Raw genomic sequence first — 24119 nt, 5'->3', positions numbered from 1 at the left:
TATGTAGGTTTATGTCCATCTATGAGAAATAGTTGAAGATTTGTGTTTATTAAACAAAGAGTCTTCCATCTCAGATAACCATGCAAAGTGCATTTTAAAGAATTTGTCACTTCTCTTGGGGATAAGTGACTGAAATTCCTCCCGATAAGGTGAATGGTCACATAGAAGTTGAAACAGGTTAAATGTAAAAGAAAGGGGGAATTGGGATATTGCGGAGAAGCCACATGCTTGAGAGAGTAAGGCAGGACTGGTGATTGAGTTGAGATGACGTGAGGGAAACCTTTGTAATAAAGAAATGGCAGTTTACCTTCTGAAGAAATGAGGATGCGTATTGCATGGTATAAAAATTTGGCAGAAATTCTCAGAATGATAATGAAAGACCTAGTACTTGGGGTAAACATGCTCAATGTCTCAGAAAGTGGTTAACAGAAAACAGAATATTTTAAAGGACAAATACATGATGTAGCCTAAGTGAGAAAATGGATCCCTCTTTCTTTATAAAAATATTAATTAAATCTACTGTTACAAATTTTAATGAATTTTAAGAGATAGCACTTTATGCAATCATGGTCATTAATGATCTTAATTTTTAGAGAATTTGATGTGATATTATTACTAATAATATCTTCATTTAACTGTATCCTCATTTTAAAATGTTTTCAACAGTTTATTATATATGGAAAGATAAAATATTTGGCTTCAAAGCATATTATTTTTGCCACCCAAATGCATTTAAAATCATTTGAATTCATAACAAATCACTTACTTTGCTATTGTATTGTGGAATCTCTTTTAAAATATGCTTTCATAGCTGAGCATTGTAGTGCATATTAGTAATCTCAGCCTTTTGGGTCGTAAGGCTTAGGCACAAATTCCAGCCCAGCCTAGCCACCTCAGTGACTTAGACCCCTTCTCAAAGAATAAAAATTAAAAATGAACTGGGGATGTAGTTTAATATGAAAGCCTTGAGTTCAATCTCAGTACAGAAAAAAATCCTTACATATTTAAAAACTATTTCAGGTAACTTTCAGATCTCTTTATTACCTGGATCTAGCCATGTGAGGAAAAGTTGTCATTCTTCTTGGCTATCATATTTTGAATTGTCTGATATTCTCAGCCTTCAATTTCTAGGCAAGTCTTATGTTTTTATTTATGACAGAATGACCTCCTTAGTGACATACATGTAAAAGTCAATTCAATCAAGAAGTACAAGATATTGTGCTCAATTTCCAGATACCCAGAGGGCACATTGTCTAATTTGAGTGTGATGATTAAGGTAAACTGTCAATATGATTGGATATGGAACCACCTATGGGATTAAGAAAGCAAACTAGAGACATTTATAGCTAAATGAATGCATATTGAGGCCATACTCTTAAGTGAAATAAATAGGACACACATGTAAATACCGAATAGTTTCTCTGGTGTGAGAAACTAAAAGTGTAAATAAGGATTAAAATGATTAAAACAAATAATTTGAAATAGGAAGAAAAGGTCCAAAGAGGAAGGGGAAGTGGGAGGGGAAGGGGAAAGGAAAGAAGGGAAAGGAAAAATTGTAAGAAAATGAAAAAATGGAAACAAAGTCTTTGTAAATAGGGAAGGGTGGAGAGGGTGAAGGGAGGACAGGGAATGGGGAAAAAATAAGAACCAAGATACATCATGTACAGGTACAAGTACCCAATGATAAATGTAAATGTATTGTATACCTAAAATGTACCAATAAAAGAATTTAAGGAAAAAAAAAAAGAAAGCATACTTTGTTTCTGAGTGGGTCATGGAGGTGTGACTATAGCATCTGTCTCTGGTCTTTCTTTGAACTTTTCTGTTTGGTGCTGTTTTGCTGCTCTGCTTCCCACCCTCCATAAACTAAGGACTTTGTGCTACCACACCTTTCTGCCATAATATTTCTGTCTTAGAGCCAGAAAACCATGGACTGAACATTCCTAAAGCATAAACCAGATTAACCTCTCATACTTTAAGTTGTGGCTGTTGGGTGTTATGTCCCAGAAACAGGAAAGCTAATGTAGAAAATTGTATGGTGAGTAGGACCATTCCTGTGAGTGTCTCTCACCTTGATGTTAATAAGCTTTTGGAAGTGGTTTATGGAAGGAGTTTGGAAAGATTTGGAGATGGTCTGGGTGGAGTTCAGAAGACCAGAATGGTGATAACACAGACCAGGTTCAGGAGGTTTAAGTTGAAAGCAAGTGCTTCATTGGCAATTGGACTAGAGGTCCTGTGGGTTACACTCTTGCAGAAAATTTGTCTACATTTTACCCATGACTTGAGACTTTTCAGAAGGCTAGAATTAAGGGTGGTATACTAATTGGTCTGGGGAAGGAAACTGCAAGGCATCCATCCTATCATGCAGTCTGTGGCATTGGTACTGCTGAGTGCTTTTAGCCAGATTGATAGAATCAGAAGCAAAAGGCAGAACATGAAAATTTGAAAAAAATGAATTTTGGCCCAAAAGGAATCATGTGTAATGTTGTGGTCGAAGGAAATATGGTTACTGAAGAGATTAGCTTATTAAAAAGAGAGCAAGTCTTTTTCAGATGCACAAGGAGATGGCTTGTGGGTATCTCAGAAATTAGCAAGACACCAGCCTCTACAGGCTCAAGGCTTCAAAATTGTAAACCTCTCATTTGAGAATAGATTCTCTAGGAACCTTGCTCTGAATGTCTCCTAGGAAATTGTTTCTCCAGGATTTATTTCACTCTGCTCAACCATCCAGGCACTCAGAGGCCACTGCAGCCATGGTTCAAGGGGACCTTGGTACTATTACTGCTGACAGCAGACACTGGCATCATCCATGTGATTCTGGTTTTACTGGCATGCAGAATGTAACAGTGGTGGGGTCAGAAAATCTTCCACCAAGATTTTAGAGGAAGGCCAAGAACTCCTCAGGGGCCAATGTATGAAATTGTATGAATGAAGCTGAAAGTACAGTGGAGACCCCAGAATGTTACAGATTCCAGTAACATGAAACTTCTCAAGAGAAAAGCTGCAGTCAGTGAGTGAAGCCAACCCAAGACAGAGGCTACTTGGGGTGCAACAACCAAAGCTGCCTATACTCTTTGTAGGTCACATTAAACCACTGTGTGCCCCAGATACCAGACATGGAGTTACAGGAATTAATGCTTGCCCTTATGGAAGTTTCAGTGGTGTTTTGTTCCTGTGTTTTATTCTTCCCCCAATACACTTTTGGAATATGTGTCTTTACCCTGTGCCATTTTACCTTGGTATTATGTAACTTGTCTTTTTATTTTTATAGCTATTCATAGTTAAGAGCTTGCCTTGAGTCTCAGAGGAGACTTTTACTTGGACTTCTTACCAGTGCTGGGACTATTGAGGTCTGGGGAAGGGATTGTTGTTTTGACGTTGTGCAGTATACTCGTATAGGTAGAATTATGGTTTCATGTTTATTTGAAGCTTATGTGTGGTTCAAGGAGATGTGTTTGGGTGTTAAATTGACAAAAGATGGGATGGGATAATTAAACTGTATTGTCAACTAGATTGCGTTAGGAGCCACCCAGGAGATTAGTAAAGTACACTTCTCAGTGTGTCAGTGTGGGTCATGGAGGCCAGACATTGGAGTCTATATCCATTCAATGGGCCCTTCTTCTCTGACCCTGCTCTGCTCTGCTATCAGCTACCAGGAATTAAAACAGCTGTGCTCTTCTAGGCCCTTTTGCCATTTTGTTTCTGCTTTTGAGCCATCCTACCATTGGCTTAATCCCCTGAAACCACAAGCCAAATTAAACTTTGATTTCTTTAGATTATATATGTTGGGAATTGTATCTCAGTAATAGGAAAGTTGACCTAATATACTAGGAGACAGATAAACATGAACATGAAGGTGATTTATATCATACACGATACAATTGTCTTTGTTTAGAGAGAGGGTAGCCCATCTTGGATCTTAGAGTGGGTTTACTGTACTTGATTGTCTTAGACTGTGGTCTAGCAAAGTAAGAAAGATCAACCATATGATTTAGCATGGAGGCTTTGCAGTAGCAGTCAAACTGGAGGTTGAGATCAACTATGTAAGCAGTTAGTTATACCTATATAATGAAGCCTTAATATTAACTTTGGCCACTAAAGCTTAAATGAACTTCTTTTTATAGATAATATTCCATGCGCATTTTTGCCCATTAGTGCCACAGGGCATTGGATCCTGAGTACAATAGCAGCTCTGTGTTTTACCCTGTCAAACTACCCTATGTATTGCTTTTTTTTGGGTTGTTTGTCTCCCTTTGTTCTATGTCTTTTCCTCATAACAAGCCATAACTATGATTATAGTAGCTTTCTAGGAGATTTAGGAAATATGGTTTAGGAAATATGATTTAGGAAATATGGTGAAATATGGTTCCTGAGAGTGGTTTTGTGAACTCCCCAAACTTGCTGTCAGTGTCAAAGGTGAAGAAATTCTGGAAACTGTTCTCAGATTTTAGTTTGTCTATCTATGGCTAGTATTATATTTTATCATGGGGAAAAAAGCTTAGTAGTCTTATATATTGTAAAATTTAGACTTCAATAGATCGTACGGTATACTCATTGTAATATTTCATTTCATGGAAGAGTATCATGAACTTTATGATTTGCTTCAATTTACAGAGTTGGTTTGGTGGCTGGTCAGTGTGAGAAATCAGGTTGAAAAATCTCATTCTTTTTTTTTTTTTTGGTTTCTCATTATACACTATGCTATTTGACACCCAGATTGACACAGTAAGTGTCATGTGGGTATGTTTGATTCCTATTTTAGAAACAATGATAAATATTAACTTACAAGTCAGTAAGATATTCAACAATCTCATTTCAGCAATCACTAGTATTCTGTATCCTAAGATATAAACCTAGCATAAAATCTGAATCTTAATTATAAGGCATCTGTCTACACCTCCAAATTTCAATATTTTTTTTTACTACACCTGCTATCTTTAGTAAGATGGTAGGTGTTGATTTGCTTTATAGTTAACAGTATGTTCACTTTTTAAACAAATATATCTTAGGTTCTCTATTTTAATAATCTCTTTTGATGAATTTCTTTGTTTTTAAAACAGTTCCTCTGTAGTGACATAACTCAACTTCCTCTATTTTTAGCAGGATCGTAATTAGTATCTATACTGGTATGAAGAGATAAATAAGGTTGATGGACTACTTCAAAACACTCCTTCTGGAAAGGTTACATCTTAATGGAGTAATCAAAACTATTTTTCTACTTTGTAGCTTCACAAATTCCATTTTATTATTTCAATCAGTAGGAACTGGGCTCTTGGGAATTTATAGTAACCAAACACAAGAGGCTCATTTAAAATGATAAGACCTATTTTATTTATTTTTAAAAGAAATCATTTTTTCTTTACTAGAATAAAGTTATCCATGAGGATTATGAGGAAAGAAACTTTGCGTGTTAGGTTCACTGTTATGTCCCTGGAGCTTAGAAGATTAATGTTTAAATATTCCATCAGTAATTATTGAATTTATTCTTCTGTCATCAAATCATTTGGGAGATTACATGTAATCAGTATTGCTACAAGATTTTTAAATGTCTGTCTAGAGAGTACTTAGTAATGTTTATGCTTGGTTTAAAATCCAATTTACTAATCTTATAAATTAGTTAATAGCATTTTCAGTTAAATAATGATCTCCTAAAATATTCACATAAATGTATGTACCAATAAATCATAGTATGTATTAAAATTTTAATGTCCTGTATATATTAGTTTGTTTTGTATAAGTAAAATTCTCTCAATATACAATTAAATTATCAAGTCTACCATATCAATTTATTTTACATGCTTAAATCATTATTTCTTTCCTTTAAAGTTGTTTTTTATGATTTCTTTTACAGATGTGATTAATTATAGTCTACCATATGAATTTATTTTAAATGCTTAAATCATTGTTTTTGTCTTACAGATGTGTTTATTTTTATGATCGTTTATTTTTTTAATTTGACAAAATTATATTTATGATATATAATATGATTATATATATAAATTTATGGTCTTTAATGTGCTGATATATAGGTAGATTTATGGTATGTGGTAAAATTTTATAGATACAAATCTATATATATATATGCGCACAAAGCCCACCAAAAAATGTGTAATAAATGACTAATAAATGTCTGGAAGCTTATGACCACCAATTTGAGCACCCTTTGTAATTGTAGAGGCCAAAGGTAACTTGTATTAATTTTGTGATGTCTCAATAAATTTAATATTAAAATATTTATGCAAGTTTTTCTTTTCCTGATGAATACATTTTTTGGCGGACTATATTCCCTTCCCTTCCTTCCTTTCTCCCTTTCTTTGTTCCTCTAAGTAATAATTAAGGGATGATTATTTTTTCTTGTGTTTATATATATATATATGTATATATATTCTGGACTAATTAAATACATCTAATTAACATATCCATCAGTTCACATGTTTTGGTGGTGAAAACATTCTGTCAGCAGTTTTCAAGTATGTTTATTAACTGTAATCACGTTATACCACATATTTCTAGTCCTTATGAAATGATGCTTTGTAGCCTTCAACTAACATCTCATCTCATGAATACTTAAAGCCTCTGTAGCCATTATTCTATGCTCCGTTTCTGAGAATTACTAATTCCACATATAAGTGAGACCACTTGTTATTTGTCTTTCTGTGCCTGCTTTATTTCATTTAATCTAATATCTTCCATGTTCGTTCATATTATTACAAATGACAAGATTTCTTTCTTTAAATTACTTGAAGGAAGAAAATTGTACATATTACAGTGTTCCTAAGGCAACTACTTTTGCTTACCCTAAATCTTGTTACATATGTGCTAATGGTTGGCTTTTATAATTTCTTTTCATCTTTATCCTTGTTCCACTTTGCAGATGTGAAAATTTTTTATTTTTCTCAAATTTCAGAAATATCTAAGTATATTTTTGCCCTTCCCTCAGATGTAGCAACCATACTAGACTTACAAGAGAAAAGAAAGACATCACTTAAATTTTCAACTTCTGGGAAGTTGAAGACATGTGTTTTTGTCTCATTATTGAAATTTGTTATATATTTAAAGATGCTGACTCTCAGGTTTTTTTTAACAACTAAACCCTCTTGTTAAATGTTTTTATGCATTTTTTTAAAAAATCTGAGCATAACTTTTGATTTTGTGCAATAATACAGTGTCCTCTTACTAAATGATTTTCTTTTCAAATCCCAGGTGCTTGTATTACATAATAATTTTCCTGTTATAATATAAATAGTTGGTATGTTAACATTATTAAGAGGACATGGACTCCTGTTATTTCTTTGTTGTATAGAGCTATCTAGCATTTTTTTTCTACCAGGAGATGGGGGACCATTTCTGCTGAGATATCGTTGCACTTTGCAGTCTGCTAATGTATCAAATGCTGGAGATGCACAGTTGTGCCCTCTTATATTTGGAATATGATCATTAGTGTGAATTAAGTGCTGATTCCTTGGCACCTGATTATGTGAGCATTAATGCCAATCAGTCCTTCCTACTCCCGGTACAGAGCTACTTTAATGTCAGTACTGTACCTACAAACCCTTGCTTATACAGACAGAAAGAAACACGTCTATATTTCATAAATGTGTGTATAACTAGAAAAATAAAATACCTGTATATTAGTTACTTATTTAAATATATATAAAAACATTTTCTAACAATTTTTTGTGTTATTAGTGTTTTTTATATCTTTCATATTAGGTTCTCTCTCTCTTTTTTTTTTTTTTTTGGTACTGGGGATCGAACTGGGGTCCTTGCGCTTGTGCAGTAGGCGGCAAAACCACTGAGCTAAATCCCTGCCCCCTATTGGGTCCTCTCTTTAAGTGAACTCATAACCATGGAAGGAGTCAAATTGTCTCATTTAGGCATATGGATTGTATTTTTGATGATCAAGTTCTTAGAGATTATCTGGGAAAAGCCACTTGGATTGTTTCTTTGGCTAGCTTTTCAAAACAGACTGAGCTTTTTAGGTGATCTTATTTTCTAGCAATGAAGGGATGGTTCAGAAACAAGCAGACTGCCTGCCTGCCTGTCTGCCTGTCTCTGCCTGTCTCCTTGTCTCCTTCCCTCCATCCCTCCTTCCCCAAGTCTCCTTCCCTCCCTCTTTTCTTTTCTATCTTCCTTTATTCCTTTCAGTAGTAATTAAGGAATGCTGGTTTTTTTTCTTGTTGATAGATATTGCACAACAAGTAGCCAGATGTCCACTTGCCCATAAGAGCAAAAAGCAACATTGGTTGTGAGCAAAAAGCAGCATTGTAGCTATTGGACCCTTTTATAAAGAAATCTAGAAAAGTATATTTTTAGGTGTATGAGTTTAAATTTGCTATTTTCTGTCAAATTTCACATTGGTGCATCTAATTTTCTTTTATAATGGGGTTTTACCAGCTTCAAAGAGTCTGCACTCCACCAAGAGGAAAGTTGCTTTGTAAGCAACATATCAAAGCAAGGCAATTTAGAATGAGTACATTTTAGTAGCAATTCATCTAGACCAGTGATAAATGGAACCCTTCTATTGCAAATGTTAAGAGTGACCTCCAAAATGAGAATAAGATCAGAACAATAAATGTGGTTTTCAAATTTAATTTCTTCTCTTTATTGATGTAACTTTCTTGTATATGATGTTAGAGTAGCAGCAGCAAAATTGTGTTTCACTATTTAAAAACAAAACAAAACAAATCCTGTGTTAGGGTGGATGGGTGTATTAACTATCAAACTTTAGAAGGTGCTGAACAAATAAGCCTTAAAAGTTTATGCATACCTTTGGAGTAGAGGAACTCCTGGAACCAAGAACCACATGACCTACTCCTATAACTTTTTTCTAAATACACTTAGACTTATCTTGGCTACATAATGAAACCCATGGCTCCTGTGTGAACAGCATTTTTCATCTTGCAATATTGATCACCCGGAAATTGTCATTGCTAGGAAAGGACTGTGGTCACCACATTTGGTTAGGTGTACATCTGGGCTATCAACCAAGAACAGCGAGTTTGGCTCCTGTATGGACCTAGGAACTATAAATGAGGAGAGTAGGGCGGTTTCAAGTCAAAGGTAATAATCTGTGAAAACCATGTCATCATAGTTTACAATATGTAAGTTGGCCTTACTTGGCCTAATAAAAAAGATGATGGTCATATGTGATACATTCATTTCTTTCCTTTGTTTCAGTCTTCATTGCTTTTCAAGTTAAATGTTGTTGGTTGTATTGGTTTGCTAGCATTGCCATAACAAAATGCCACAGACTGAATGGTTTAAAGAACAGAAATTTATTTTATTTGTATTTTGGAGCCTGGAAGTCCAAGATCAAGTTAGTGGCAGATTTGTATTTTCCAGAAGCCTCTCTTTTTGGCTTACAGTTGGCCTGCCTTCTATCTTTATGTTTGTCTCTGTCAGTGTTGGGTGTGTCTTAACCTGATCTTCTCATAAGAAGAATGATCACATTGGATAGGATCCACACACATCACCTCATTAACCCTAATTTCCTGTATATAGGCCCCATTTCTTAATATGGATAATGACATTTTAAGGAGCTGAGAGTTAGGATTTCATGTGAATTTTGGATGGACAGCCTAAATGAATTCAGCTGAAATGAATTAAAAATTCAGCCAAAATGAATTAAAAATTTATGTGTAAAATTATTGAGCTTGATTTGAAGCTGATTGAATTACTATACTTACAATAAAATGTATTTGTTTTTGTTACACCAATATATTCTTGACAATCAGATTGATTCTCTAGTTTTTGATAATACTAAACAGTAATAATAGTACCTTTTCAAAATCACATCTTTTAAAACTTTTCCACATTTTAAAATTGTATTTTTGTTTTGTTTTAATTTTCTTTCTTTTTTCTTTTCTTTTCTTTTTTTGATAATGGAGATTAAACTCAGGACCTTGAGCTTGCGAGGCAGGTGCGGTGCCACTAAGCTAAATCCCTGGCCCTTGTTTTAATTTCTATTTTGCATTTCTTAGTGTGGCAGCTTATCTTTCATTGCAAATATTGCATACCATCTTTTTGATACATAGACATTAACTTTATTTTTCTCAGGTGTGTCTGCCACAGTATAGAACAGAGCTTCCAATAGACAGTTGACTTTATAGTTTAGTATTTGTTATTGTCATTTAGAAAAAGAAGCACTTAGATTTGAGAATATCACTGTTGAAACCTTTGTCCTCTATTCGTGGATCACATATGTTTTTGAAGTTTAGTAATGTTTACTTCTATTTGTTAAAGTTAAGAATGATTTATTTAAAAGCCCTAGCATCCTTTTAATTCCAAGAAATAAAGTATTCAGTATCCATTTGGCAATATCATTAGCCTTTCCTTAATGAATATTTACTTCTTTGAACATAAATTATGGTAGCACTGAAATCAATTCGTTAACCAAGATATTGTGGGATCATTTAGTATTTAGGTTATTTTTCTTGATGTCCTTTTTGTACTTTCATTATTTCATGCCTAATCTATAAATGCTGTTCTGACTTTCCTTGATACACCCATCATCTATCAAATCGGGACTTTATTCCTCCCTCAGGAATTCCTAGCTCTGCATATCCCCATCTCCTCAAAGATGTCTCAATACTGTGTACTCTTTCAGTTTATTTTGCTATTTGCTCTCTTAAAGAAAAAATAATTTCAGCAATGATATATTATGGAATATATCATAGAAGGAATGGAAATAAACATTTTTATATCAATTCATAAATATTCCTATTGTTCCTATTTCTTTAATTGTATAGCAAATTATTGGGTTTGCAACTGGATCCCCATTTCCAAAATGTTCAAAATTAATTTTTTACAGTCAGTGCGGTATACATAATTTTTTTGAGAAATAGTTAATTGAATATATCATAAAAATGTTACCTTGATCTGAAATGTAAATTTTAGGGAAAAGAATTAAATTTTCATTTACAGAATTGTATGTATTTAAAAATATATATTATTTTTGAGCATTTCAGTAAGTAAATTCGTATTTTATGATCTTTAAAAGTTTTGATTAAAATAAACTTTTTGTAGTCCTAGTAAATAGAATTAGGCCCAGGGATTTAGCTTAGTGGTTCCGCCGCCTGCCTCACAAGTGCAAGGTCCTGAGTTTGATCCCCGGTACCAAGAATAAGTAAAAAAATAAAAAATAAATCAATAGAATTATTTTCCTATATTTAAATATCCTTTATCCTTGCTCATATGTACTTTCATTGAGCTATGTAATGTGTATTTCATAAAGTATAACAGACATGTACAGTATGTTTTTAAAAAGTGATAGATAATTGGAAAGATTAAGAATTTGTAGAATAGGCATTTCCACCACGAGGCAAGGACGCGGGTGCCAAACCCAAGGCCGACGGCCAGAGACCTGAGGGTCCCTGCGCAAAAAGAATGAAGTACTGAAAAGCGTGGCCCTGGTCACAGGAGCCATTCAGAGAGGACAAGTGCTTTGGCAAAGGAGAGGGCTGGTACAGACATCAGAGCAAAGAATGACTGCCTTTGTATTTGTCCCACAAATGGAGAATTGTAGACTTCAAAAGAAAATATCAAAGAAGCATTCCTGGGCACCACACATGGCATGGTCTCTAAGAGCAGCAGAAGCAAGAGAGCCACAAGCAGTGGAAAACAGCCAAGTGATAACTCATTCTTTAGTGGCAGCCACAGAGATCCATGGACAGGACCTGCCAGTGATCAGGAGCGTGAATAGGTTGTCGCAGTGCCAGCTGCTATCTCCATTTTTCTCCTGGATACCTTTCATTTATGGAGCATGATGGTGCTCCCAGGTCATAAGTTTCAATCAAAGTCTGGAAACTAAAACAGGACTCCTGGGAGCAAGAATTACCCCAAGTCAGTACAATGGCATATGAAAAACCAGATTTGCAAGCTTTGGGGGAGGTTGAAAGTGAATCATCAGGTGACTCATGCACTGATGATGATGACATTGATATTGACCATTTGAGCCAAAGATCCTGTGACAGTGAAATAGAACAAGAATTGACTGATACAAACACAGGGAATGAAAACCTCTTTGACTCACATGATGAAGAAAACATCAACGTGATTACATATTTGACCAGTCAGTATTCAACAAAATGGTCATCTGTGTGTGAAAGATCCAGTATTAGAACTAGGTCTGAAAATACTGGGTTCTTGGCAAGGGTGAAACTGATTGGTTGGAATGCCAGCACTGCGATTCAATGTTGGAAGTTGATTGTAACAGATGATATGCTACAAGATGTTGTGAAACACACAAATACTGAAATACAACTAAAACGTTCTGTATGCACCTTAGTCATACTTAAAAAAGTGTTTATTATGGCGCCTCAATATCTGAACTGAAAGCATTCATTGGTCTGCTATACTTAGCAGGGCTTTCTCATACTAATCATAGGAATGTAAAAGACTTATGGAGAAGTGATGGGTGTGGGCTTGAGATTTGTGAAATAACAATGAAACTGAGGAGATTTGGTTTCTTTCAGAATTTCCTGAGGTTCATGACAAAACCACCCACCAAGAAAGAAAAAGCCGATAATCTGGCTGCTATCCTCTCATTTTTTCAGAGCTTTGTCTCAAACTGCCTAGCAGTTTACACACCCTCTGAATACGTGACTATTGATGAACAGCTTGAAGCATTTCATGGTTGCTGTAGCTTTAGGCAGTTTGCCAAATAAGCCTTCAACATACAGTATAAAAATATATGCCCTGGTAGATGCAAAGACATATTATAATTTTAATTTAGAAATCTATCCTGGATCTCAGCCACCAGGTCCTTATTCGTGCAGTAATAATCTGAATGATGTTTTAAATAGACTTGTTGCTCCTATCTCCCAAACTCATCAGAATGTGACATTCGACAGTTGGTTTACCAGTTGCCCATTGATGTTACCTTTACTAAGAGAACATCAATTGACCAGCATAGGAACTATACACAAGAACAAAGCAGAAATTCCCAGTGAAATGTTTTAAGTTCAAAATAGAGAATTGTATAGTACAATCTTTGGGTTTCAGGGAGATATAACATTGGCTTCCTATATGGCAAATAAAAACAAAGTGGTACTGCTGATGTCAACATTGCACCATGATGGCAATATTGATAGAGATACCTCGACACAATTGAAGCCAGAGATGGAAACTTTTTACAACAAGACCAAAAGTGCAGTAGATGTTATTGATGAATTATGTAGCAACTATGATGTCACTTGAAACACAAAGCGGTGGCCAATGTTTTACTTGATCCTAAACATATCTGGTATAAATAGTTTCATTGTTTATAAAGAGAATAACAAGTGTAAAATATCATGAAGAAATTTTCTTAGGGGATTGGGACTGGAACTGATAAGGGAACAACTACAACAGAAGAAGGATAAAATGTTTCTGCCCAAGGAACTACACCAAAACATTTTGGAGCTGACAGGTGAACAGGTAGGTGCAACATCACAAAGACCTACTAGGACAATAGAAAAACCAAAAAGATGTCATCTGTACCCTAAAAAAAAAAGACAGGAAAACAAAACACACATGCTATCAGTGTAAGGCATACTTGTGTATGGAGCATACAGTTTTCATGTGTGAAGACTGCCTTGGATATGACAATTGAAGCAAAGATTATTTATGTGGTAGACTTTTAAAAAAAAATTTCCCAGTACCAGAGCTAGATCTCAGGACCTTGCACTTGACAGGCAGGCATGGCACCACTGAGCTACATCCTCAGCCCCATGTGGTAGACTTTTCTTTATATTTTTATTGTAGCTTACATAGGAATTTGTTTCTGTTATTAGGTTTTGTAATCAAGTGAACAGTTGATGTGAAAATATTGATGTGTATTGTAAACACTCATTACATATTTGATATTTTATTGATTTTTTATTTTTCTGCTAAGTGCATATTGTATAATATAGTAAGCTCCTGACAAAAGAGGAAGACAAGAGTGACCAGTACAGGCTGTCACACATGAAGGGAAAGCTAAGCATACATGATGTCAGTGCAGGTGAGATTTGTGTATGAACATTCTGTTGTCATGTGTGAAGACTGCCTTAGGTGTGACAGTTGAAGCAAAGATTATTTCTGTGGTAGACTTTTGTTTGTAGTGTTATTGTGCTTCACATAAGAATTTATTTCTAGTGTTATTTTTTAGGTTTTGTAAGCAAGTGAACAGTTGATGTGAAAATGTTGATGTACTAAACACTCATTACATATTAAAATTTTAATATTTTATGGATAAAAAAAGAATTTGTAGAATAATTCTTAAAACTTTTTATTGAACTGATACTTTTAGTCACCCTAAGAACCAAATAAGTTCTGAGATTCAACTAATGTTTTTCATTGGTGATTTTTGACTTTTTCTGCTTCCTGGCTTTTGGATATGGACAGTTCCTCAAGTTTCTTGGTGATTTTGACTCTAATTATAGTTTTTGCTTTTCCTTCAGGATGTTTTAAATAATTTGGGATCTTGTGAACTGGATGAAGATGATTTAATGCTTGATTTAGAATTTTTAGAAGAACAGAACCTTCATCCCTCAGGTAAGTATTGAACTAATTCATTCTGTCTTACAACTCTGATTCTAGCCAGTGAGTGGTCCATGATAAACTAGGCAATGTTCAGTCTTAGAAATCAGTTCTTGCTTTTGTCTCTTTCCCACTATTGGAACAAAATACCTAACGCTTACTACTTAAGGAAAAAAGGTTTGTTTTGGCTCATGATTTCAGTCCATAGTTGGCTGGCTTCTAGGCAGAAACAGCATGGCAGAGGGACATGGTAGAGGAAAAGGTTTTATGTATCACTTCAAGAATAAAGTTAAATAAAATTAAAAAATAAAAGAATCATTTCTGCACTAAAGAAATTTTAGGATTGAGTTATTATAGGATTATAGATTATTTTGTTAGATGTTGTATTGATGTTTTGTTTTATTTAGTTAAGGAAAATTCTTTGCAGAGATATACATAATTGAAATAATATGGTATCTGGGATTGGCTTTACCAAAAAGTGTAGAGGAAGGAAAGGATGAAATGAAGTTGACAGATTATTGGAAATTATCAAAACTAGATAATAGATTCATCGAATGAAGACTTCTTCGAATTTCAAGAACCATGGAATTATAGCTGAATGAGCATACTTCCTATTTTCATGTATTTTTGAAGAGTTTCATAGTATTTGAAGTAATTTTAAAAGAGTACAGATAATATAGCAGTCTGTTTTGTTTGGTAGAAAACCATGAGGAAGAACAAAGGATAATTTTAAAAATAAATACTTAGCTCCATATATGTGCATGGGGACAAAAATTAACCTATTTAATTTCTTAAAAGTAATAATGCTTTATATTTTATTCATTTTCTTAAAAAAGATTATTATAAAATGTGTTTTCTAATTTAAACATTATTTAAATTCTGCCTCATATTTTAATTGATTTTTTTGGTTTTAAATATTTAACAATTAATTAAGGGGCTTTGGTGATGATAGATGATATATTTGTGTCAAGACCAATGCATTTAAATACATGAATGTATTTTCTGGATATTTTCTGAATGTTTTTTTCTAGGGCAGTATCTCTTGGTATATGTCCAGAAGCAAATGGGGAAGTAATGGTCCGATGCTATCAATTAGGAGTTAATTAGGTAGCTGCTAAATTATCTTGAGTTTGATGAACAATCATTATAAAAATTCTTCAGTGAGTGAGGAACTCCTCTTGTGCCTATTAATTAAGGTGGTAATTTTTTTTATTAATTTTTAATGGATAGTGGCATAGTGGCATAGCAGAGCTGAGATGAAACCCTAGTGGATTTGCTAAGATAAGTGGTAATGCATAAAGATTAGCAACAATATTCACAAGGGAAAATTAATAAAAAACTCCCATCCCATTGTGAGTTTCCACAAGCTCTGTCTACTCTGTCTATGCTAGAAGAATGTGTAAGGTATTCTCAATCTGCAAAGTTCAGAAATATATGACACTTAATTTTGGAAGTAGACCATAGAGGTTAAAAATGTGGATCCTGGACTTAGACAAATACCAGCCACCAACCAAGTCGTGTAACCTTGACCAAATTATTTAGTCTCTCTCAGGTTCCTTTCTTCATCTGAAAATGGGAGTAATGACTATGTATCTCATAAGTTTGATGTAAGAAATAGTAAGTCAAAGCACAGAGGAATACTCAGTTGAATGCTTGGTATATGTAATATATGTTGAAAATCTATAGCTAATGCTGTTTAAAAAGTATACATGATAAAATATGGTGTAACTGACGTACAATAATAAAATGATCCTGACAATTTTAGTATTCTTTTCAATCTCAGTTAAAAACTTCAACCATTTTAAAGTATACAGTTTCTCAAAATTTAAGAATAAAATGCCATAACATATGCATTTAATTTTGATTATTTATTTCCAAACAATATTCTAACATTAAAAATAAAACAACAGAACAATAAATAATATTTATTTGGTTTAGGTGACGCTCACAGGGTTAAATTACATCCTTTTCACATTTGAGAACACTGAGATTTTGAGTGATAAAGTGTTATAGGTGTAGAAATCCCAAGGAGATGCAAGTAAAGTTTTTCTCATCCTGAGGCTCTGTGTTTAATCATTACAATTACCTGCACTAATAAAATTAATTTGTGTAAACATTTTAGAACTTCATGTACATTGAAACTTTTTTTCAGACTGACTCTTCTATTACCTTTTTCTGTTGTAGGCGTCACTTAATGTGTTTGCCTTTTACTTCAACCAAGAAATTGCAATTAAATTATATTCATTTATTGAAGCATCTGTATTGTGCCAAGATCTAATTTAGACATGTAATTCTTTCGATTTTTGCTTCATTTTTATATATAATTTATGCCAGGCATGATGGCGTACCCTTTTAATCCCAGCACTCAGGAGGCCGAGGCAGGAGGATTGCTGTTAATTTGAGGCAACATGGGCTACATAGTGAATTCAAGGCCAGCTTCAACTACATAGCAAGTCCCTGTCTCAAAAAACCAAAACCAAACAAACAAACAAGCAAAAATATATAATTTATAACATTCTTGATTTATTTCATTCAATACTCAGCCGTGATTCAGGAAATATTGCTGTGATCTCATGATAGATGGAGGAATGGAGACACAGAAGAACGTTATTACTACTTTAGGCTTAAGGAGAAAGTAAATGGCAGAGAGAGTTTAAATTATACCTCTGTGACTTTGATACTTATTATTTCTACTATAAAAATTATCAATCACATTTAGTTAACAGAAGTAGTTGTAATATATTTGTAAAATGTTCTCTTGCAATACATTCACCGTTGAGATAGCACTATAGTAAGGACGTAACTGTGACCCAAGTTGTCACTTTGTGGGTTTCATCTTGTAGTTCTGTTATTTTCATCTCTGCTGTTAGGGAACCTGTTTTCTGCTTAGTTGCCATTAGATGGCAAGCTTGTTCTGATAAAGACTATAGTAACCCTATCGTACATTTGTATTTACTTTTATGGTTTAAAAGGTATTTCAAATATGTTATCTCAACAAATTATCACAATTCTCTGAAATAGGTGTTAATATATCCTAACTACAGTGGAGGAAGCAAATATTCTTTGGTTAAAAAACTTATTTGGCCAATATTTACCTAGATCTTAATATTAGCTGACAGGTTCTTTTCACTCTTTCCAGACCTTGCTGCATTTAATTTTACACACAGTTCTAATATATTGGTTTTTATATTTTCCAAGGCCGCTGAAATCACAGTCACATCTTAGAAGAGGAGAATCTGCTTCAAGTAGGGATGTTGGCTGTAGTGAAAAGGAAGAACTGTTAGCCAAAAAAGGCAAGGGAACAGGCAAAGAGCTTTGAAAAGTTGGCAGAGGCATAAAGCAGAGCAGGATGAGGCCAGTTAATGCAGAAACAAACTTCTCTATCCATGTCAGCAGGGGATGGGGGTTTACTGGATTACAATGTATTACTCTACTGCTCTTTAAAAATTATTTTGATGGTGCTGAGTCATCAAGTTCCGAAAACTGCTAAGATGGAAATCTGTAAAATTCACTTTGGAAATATTTCTAAATTTTTATTTACTCTTTAATGTATTAAATTGGGAAAAAAGTGTAAGTTCTTAATAAACTTTACTAGAAAGTATCATTTCATAAAGACTTTATATCACAACATTTGAAATTACTTTAAAGCAGTTTGTATATACTTTATTTTATCTTATTTCCTTTCCACCAGTTTCTGAAAAAGACTAGCTAGTCATAAGGATAGCTGTGAAAAACAGTTTACTGTCAACTTTGAAAAAGCAGTAATTTATTTGTGTTCTATTGGTAGAAAGTATACGGATCATATTACCTAAACACAAAACTATACAATTGTCTGTAATAAATATATATTTTCAGGACAGATACTTCAAAATTATAATGATTCTTGCCAATTTGCTACTTTTACTTGACCAATTCACCAAATGAGCAATTGATACTTTGCTCATTTGTTAATTTGATACTTTGTTTTCAATTCCAGTTCTAAAAATATTAAGCTCATTGTTTAAAATAAATGTCATTCACATGGGTGCTTTACTTTCAGTTTTCAGTTCACTCTGTGTTAAATGCTGTAAGTATATGACTGAGTTATGTTCTACCAGGAAGTGATTTTGAGAAATCAAGCCCCCTCCTGCTTCTGCTCTTCATGAATATTGTTTTAAATGTCTTGTTCAAGGTGACACAGTTTGTAGTGGAAAGGTACATTTTATATAAGAAATTCATTACTTCCATTTAATAAGCACAATGTCAATTAATTACTTTATTTTTTATTTTAGAGTCCAACAAAGTAAATGATTTGTATTTGTTAATTTAAAAATGCCTCTGGCTATTTCTTCTTTGAGGCTTCCAGGGAATTGCTTTAGGACAAAGAAAGCTTTTAGATAAAACAGTTTTCAAAATATAATCAACTGTAACTGAAAAATGTTTATACACTCTGACCTAATGTAGTGTTAAATGACAGAAAATTTTAATGAAGTCATAGCATTTATTTGCAACCCGCTATTGTAGCAATTCCTGCCATCATAAACTCTTAGCCACACAAAAGGGCAGTGAATGGTCCAAGTTCATTAGAGGACACAGTCACAAGAAAAGATTTCTTTCATTCAGTATGGCTTTTCTGGGGCAATTAGAAAGAAAATATGTGTCTCAATATAAAATTTCTTAGCCTCTTACAATTATGTGGTGACATCTCCATACAACTGCTTGAATAATGCCAGAAAAATCAGCTGTCACTATCAAAATGAACAAGTAATTAAGAAAGTGAATGCTGGTATTTCTTTAGAAGGAATAGAATATTTATGTACCTAAAATTGTTCACCATCAAGAAAAATAACCACTAACATGAAACATAATTTTCTCCAGTGTCTAAAGCAGAAAAAAGAGAAACAATAATGAACACTCAAAATTACAACAAATAAAGTTGTAATTGTACATACCAAAAACAATTACAAAATTTCTATTCCTTGGACTATAAAAGTTTTAATAGTATGATTGTATTAGGTGTTATGAAAGCACCTTGCTCCTTTTATTGCCCCTTTGTTATTCACCTTATTAATCAACACATCCAAAAGTTTACACTGGAGTTGTCATCCCTTAGTGCTGTCTTCTATGGGCCACCTTTCCTAGACCTGCACATTTTGTGTATAAAATAAGATTGATATTCGTGAAATAAGTGAAATAAGATGGAGATTCCTTGGGAAAATGAAATATTAGTAGTTCTGATTGATGCCATCTCAGTAGTCTCAAATGTTGACCTGCTGATAAATCAAGGATCAGTTGATTGTTTACTGAGAGGAGGGGGAGATGTCAGCTCCATTGAACCCTAATAGTTTTTGGAGGGAAAAGAACAAGTTAGGATTTATTGAGAATTTGAATATGGCTCAATCCAGGTCTTTTACTTTGGCAGCTTAAGTGGAATTAGGTAAAGATCATGATATAATAGTTCATGGTGGTAGGATTTGTGGAAGCAGCAAGGTGGAGAGTTAGTATGAAGGACATAATCGCTCTTAGGGAATAGACTATCTGTGGCCACCTTCTATTGAAGAAGTGACAGGTTATTGGGAAAAGTCCTGTAATGAAAATTAGTTATTTGGAGTAGTTAGCTTATGCCAAGGGGGCATTGAAATAGAGAAGTGTTGTTAATGGAGACAGTTGGCTGTTTGGCAGTTGGTGGTTTTAGGCCTCAGAGACATAGAAGAATAGGCCCTTTCTACTTGAGGCCTGATCAGCCAGCTTTTCACTACCGTATTCTGTGTCACAGTCACACATCGAGTTGCTGGGGATAGTCACCTCCTACATCCATGACAATGAGTTTTCCCTCTTCTCCCTGGTGAATGAATTACCCTTCTTTGCTGGATCACTTGATGTGTCAGCAGCTGAATTCCATCATCCATGTCTCTGCAGAACCCACACCTAAACACTACAACACAAACAGTAGAAGGATTATATCAAGGTTTGTATGTTCTCAGACAGTGACAAAAGCCCTAGATTCAACCAGGGGCTAGTCCCCATCTCTGTTACAGAGAGCCCACAGAACCAGAACCGGAGTTCTCAACTGAACTGAAGCATTTTCTGATAGTTGTGATGGTAAGTGGGGTTTCTTTAGAGCTTGGAAACATCTTCAGTAGAGGTATCAAATGGATCTTCTGAATATAGTTTAGATGGATAGAAGAAATCTCTTCTCATGTAAATATTCAAAAACTTTGTCCCAAATACACCACACTTTGAACATCCTCATGATAACATCATATGGAGGAACATTTTTGAAGTAATGAGTTAAACTAGCTTATCATTATAAATGTGTCCATCTTTGAAGATGATGATGTGAAATAATATTTTGTTTTCCTTGTGTGATTTTTATATGTATTATACATCACTCAGATGCACTGAAAGAAGATCTGGGGATTTTTAGATATCTTGTCAACAATCTCCTGGGGCTGCTTCCTCTCGTAGAACACTCATAGAGCAGAATATCATTAAAATATATATTATTTGGAGTAATGAGAAAAATATTCCTAAGAATATAGAAATAAAAATATCACTGATTTTACCAAGTTCTGTTTTTGCTAACATATTTAGTGACCTAAAAATTAACATTATTTTACATCTTGATATTTCTGATCCTTATATATTTATAATAAAGGTATTTCACAATTGATAGGAAGCATTTTTTAGAGCAGTACATAAAATGTTTATCTGGGAAGCAACACCATCTCAGATACAAAACACAGCTGTACTGAGTGCAATGGCACATACTTGTATTTCCTGCTACCTGGGAAGCTGAGACAGTAGAATTGCAAATTCAAGTCCAGTCGGAGCAACATGGAAAGACTTCATAAAAAAACAAAAACCCCCCAGGAATCTGAAAGATGAGTATAAGGTAAATATGAAATCATATATCTTTTCTTCAGGTCACCTTCAGTTTATAGAATCTAGGATATCCTCCATTTTTTATTATATATCTTTAATAAAATAATGCTTACTTTTTGTCTTATTATTTTCAAAGTTAAAAATATGTATTATCTTTATTATTAACCATAGTAGTTACATTTCTCCATGTGTACAGGACTCACAAACAAATTTTACTGTTTTGTATCTATCAATGCATTTATATGTGCATATTTTGTCCTGAGTACTTGCTATGGCCGTCACTATCTTCGCATGTAATGTACTTGAGAAAAGTTTGTTACTAAGAATGACATTACTTTCTCATAGTTTACATCTTTATACTTTTGTGAAAATAGTAGAGGCAAATTCAACCTTCACTGAAAATTAGTGTCTCCAAAGTCTGCCTACAGTCCAATCCTCTGTCCTATGTGTATATTACAGCCTGCTTCAGTTTTGTCTGATGTCATTTTATGTTCATTACATTTAATACATCCTAAAATGACCTTTTTCCTCCTTCTTATGTTTTTGTTTCTGTCCCTTGTAATTCCCCTTTTTTTGTGCAAAAGTACAAAATTTGAAATAGGTGTTACTAGGTTTAATTGATTCTACTTTTTAACTTTGTCTGAGTGTGGTGCTGATATTGGGGGGAAGAGATGTACCTCCCAAACCTGCTAGGTATCTGAAATGCAAGTTCATGTTCTCCAGAATTGAAGAATGAATTCTAGAACAGTGGAGGTTAAGAGTAGGAAAGATTCAAGGGTTCTACCTAACAGAGGTTAGGTAGAACCCTTGAAGACATCGGTGTAGGAAAAGATTTTATGAACAAAACCTCAGTTGCCCGTGAACTAGCACAAACAATTAACAAATGGGATCTCTTCTTATTAAAAGGCTTCTGCGCAGCAAGAGAAACCACCAGCAGTGTGAACAGACAACCCACAGTGTGGGAAAAAATCTTCACCTGCTCTTCCTCGGACAAAGGTCTACTATCTTGAATCTATAAAGAACTTAAAAAGATCAGACCTCCCAAATTTAAAGACCCAATCGAAAAATGGGCATCTGAAATGAACAGACATTTCTCAGACAAAGAAGTAGAAATAGCAAATAAATACATGAAAAATTATTCCACATCACTGGTCATTCGAGAGATGCAAATGAAAACAAGGCTGAGATTCCACTTCACTCCAGAAAGAATGGCTGCTATCATGAAATCAACCAATAACAAATGCTGGTGGGGCTGTGGGGAAAGAGGAACCCTGCTCCACTGCTAGTGGGAGTGTAGAGTGGTGCAAGCACTGTGGAAATCAGTATGGAGATACCTCAAAGAACTAGGACTGGAAGTCCCATTTGACCCCACTATTCCACTGCTGAGGATCTTCCCCAAAGAATTAAAAGAATCCTACCACAGTGATATATGTGTGCCCATGTTCATAGCAGCGCAGTTTGTAATAGTTAAAACTTGGAAACAGCCCAAATGCCCATCAACTGGAGACTGGATAAAGAAAATGTGGTTTTTTTAAATAAAATGGAGTACTAGTCAGCCATAAAAATGAGAAATTAGAGACATTTATAGCTAAATGTATGCACATTGAGGCAATACTCTTAAGTGAAATAAACAGGACACATGTGTAAATACCGAATAGTTTCTCTGGTGTGAGAAACTGAAAGTGTAAATAAGGACTAAATGTATAATAGGTAATGTGAAATAGGAAGAAAAGGGGCAAAGGGGAAGGAAGTGGGAGGTCTAGGGGAAAGGATAGAAGGGAATGGGATTAATGTGAGAAAATGGAAAACTAGGAACAAAATCTTTGCAAATAGGGAGGACTGGAGGGGTTGAAGGGAGGGCTGGGCAAAGGTGAAAAATAAGAACCAAGAGAGACTATGTAAAGATGCAAATTTGCAATGATGAATGTCATTATATTGTATACCTAAAATGTACCAATGATTAGAATGAATAATCGATAATGTAAAATTGGAAGAAAAGGTCCAAAGGGGTAGGGGTAGTGAGAGGGGCAGGGGAAAGGAAAGAAGGGAAAGGAAAAATGATGAGAAATGGAAAAACTGGAAATAAAGTCTTTGTAAATAGGGAAGGGTGGAGCGGGTGAAGGGAGGGCTAGGAATGGGGAAAAAATAAGAACCAAGATGCATTATGTAAAGGTACAATTCCCAATGAGAAATGTAATTGTGTTATATACCTACAATGTACCAATAAAAGAATTTAATACAAAAAAAAAAGTAGGAAAGTTTTATTGAGAAAAAGAAAGCTTCTGTGTAAGAGAGACAGGAGGACCTGAAAGTGTGTTGCCCGGGGCCCTATTTCCCAGGCAGTTTTTATGGAGCAAAGCCACGAGGTGACGCAGGTTCAAGGTGGGACAAAACTATAAGACCCAATGGAAATTACAAGGTGGGCATGAAGTGGGCCAAAACCATGACCAACCAATAAGATTACAAGTACAGTCACCCAGGTAATATTGATTAAATGGGGGTCAGATGGGAAAACAAGTCCCATACAAGGAATTTCCTGTTTAGAATATCAGTCACTGTGATCAATCTCTATGGGCAGTAGTGCTTCTTTTCCTTTTTATAATGTTAACCAGTAAATGTGCCTTAACTGTTCTCCATCTTGGCTAGTTGCTGTGTTGGCTCCTTGAGGACTGGCTGCCTGAGTGCTCGCACCTTGAGGACAGCTCTGTCTAACTGCCTTCAAAATAACCTAATTAACTTACCTATCTACAATA

General features: G+C 34.5%; 1 protein-coding gene across 8 annotated transcripts in view; it reads left to right on the top strand.

The window, feature by feature from the left end:
• Nucleotides 1–24119, top strand: part of Ccser1 (coiled-coil serine rich protein 1) — a 1339591-nt gene that overhangs the window by 220431 nt on the left and 1095041 nt on the right. For all 8 annotated transcript variants that reach the window (XM_004848079.4, XM_087215778.1, XM_087215776.1 and 5 more), the window contains one exon: nucleotides 14424–14517. In XM_004848079.4, coding sequence (XP_004848136.1) covers nucleotides 14424–14517 — 94 coding nt within the window. The remainder of the gene's footprint in view (nucleotides 1–14423; nucleotides 14518–24119) is intronic.

Source organism: Heterocephalus glaber, unplaced genomic scaffold (assembly GCF_053883595.1).
Source record: "Heterocephalus glaber isolate CG9 unplaced genomic scaffold, H.glaber_assembly_v1.0 deba00001454, whole genome shotgun sequence".
In the NCBI taxonomy this organism is placed as follows: domain Eukaryota; kingdom Metazoa; phylum Chordata; class Mammalia; order Rodentia; family Bathyergidae; genus Heterocephalus; species Heterocephalus glaber.
The sequence above is the reverse complement of the archived record's forward strand: the minus strand, read 5'-3'. Positions and strand labels throughout refer to the sequence as shown.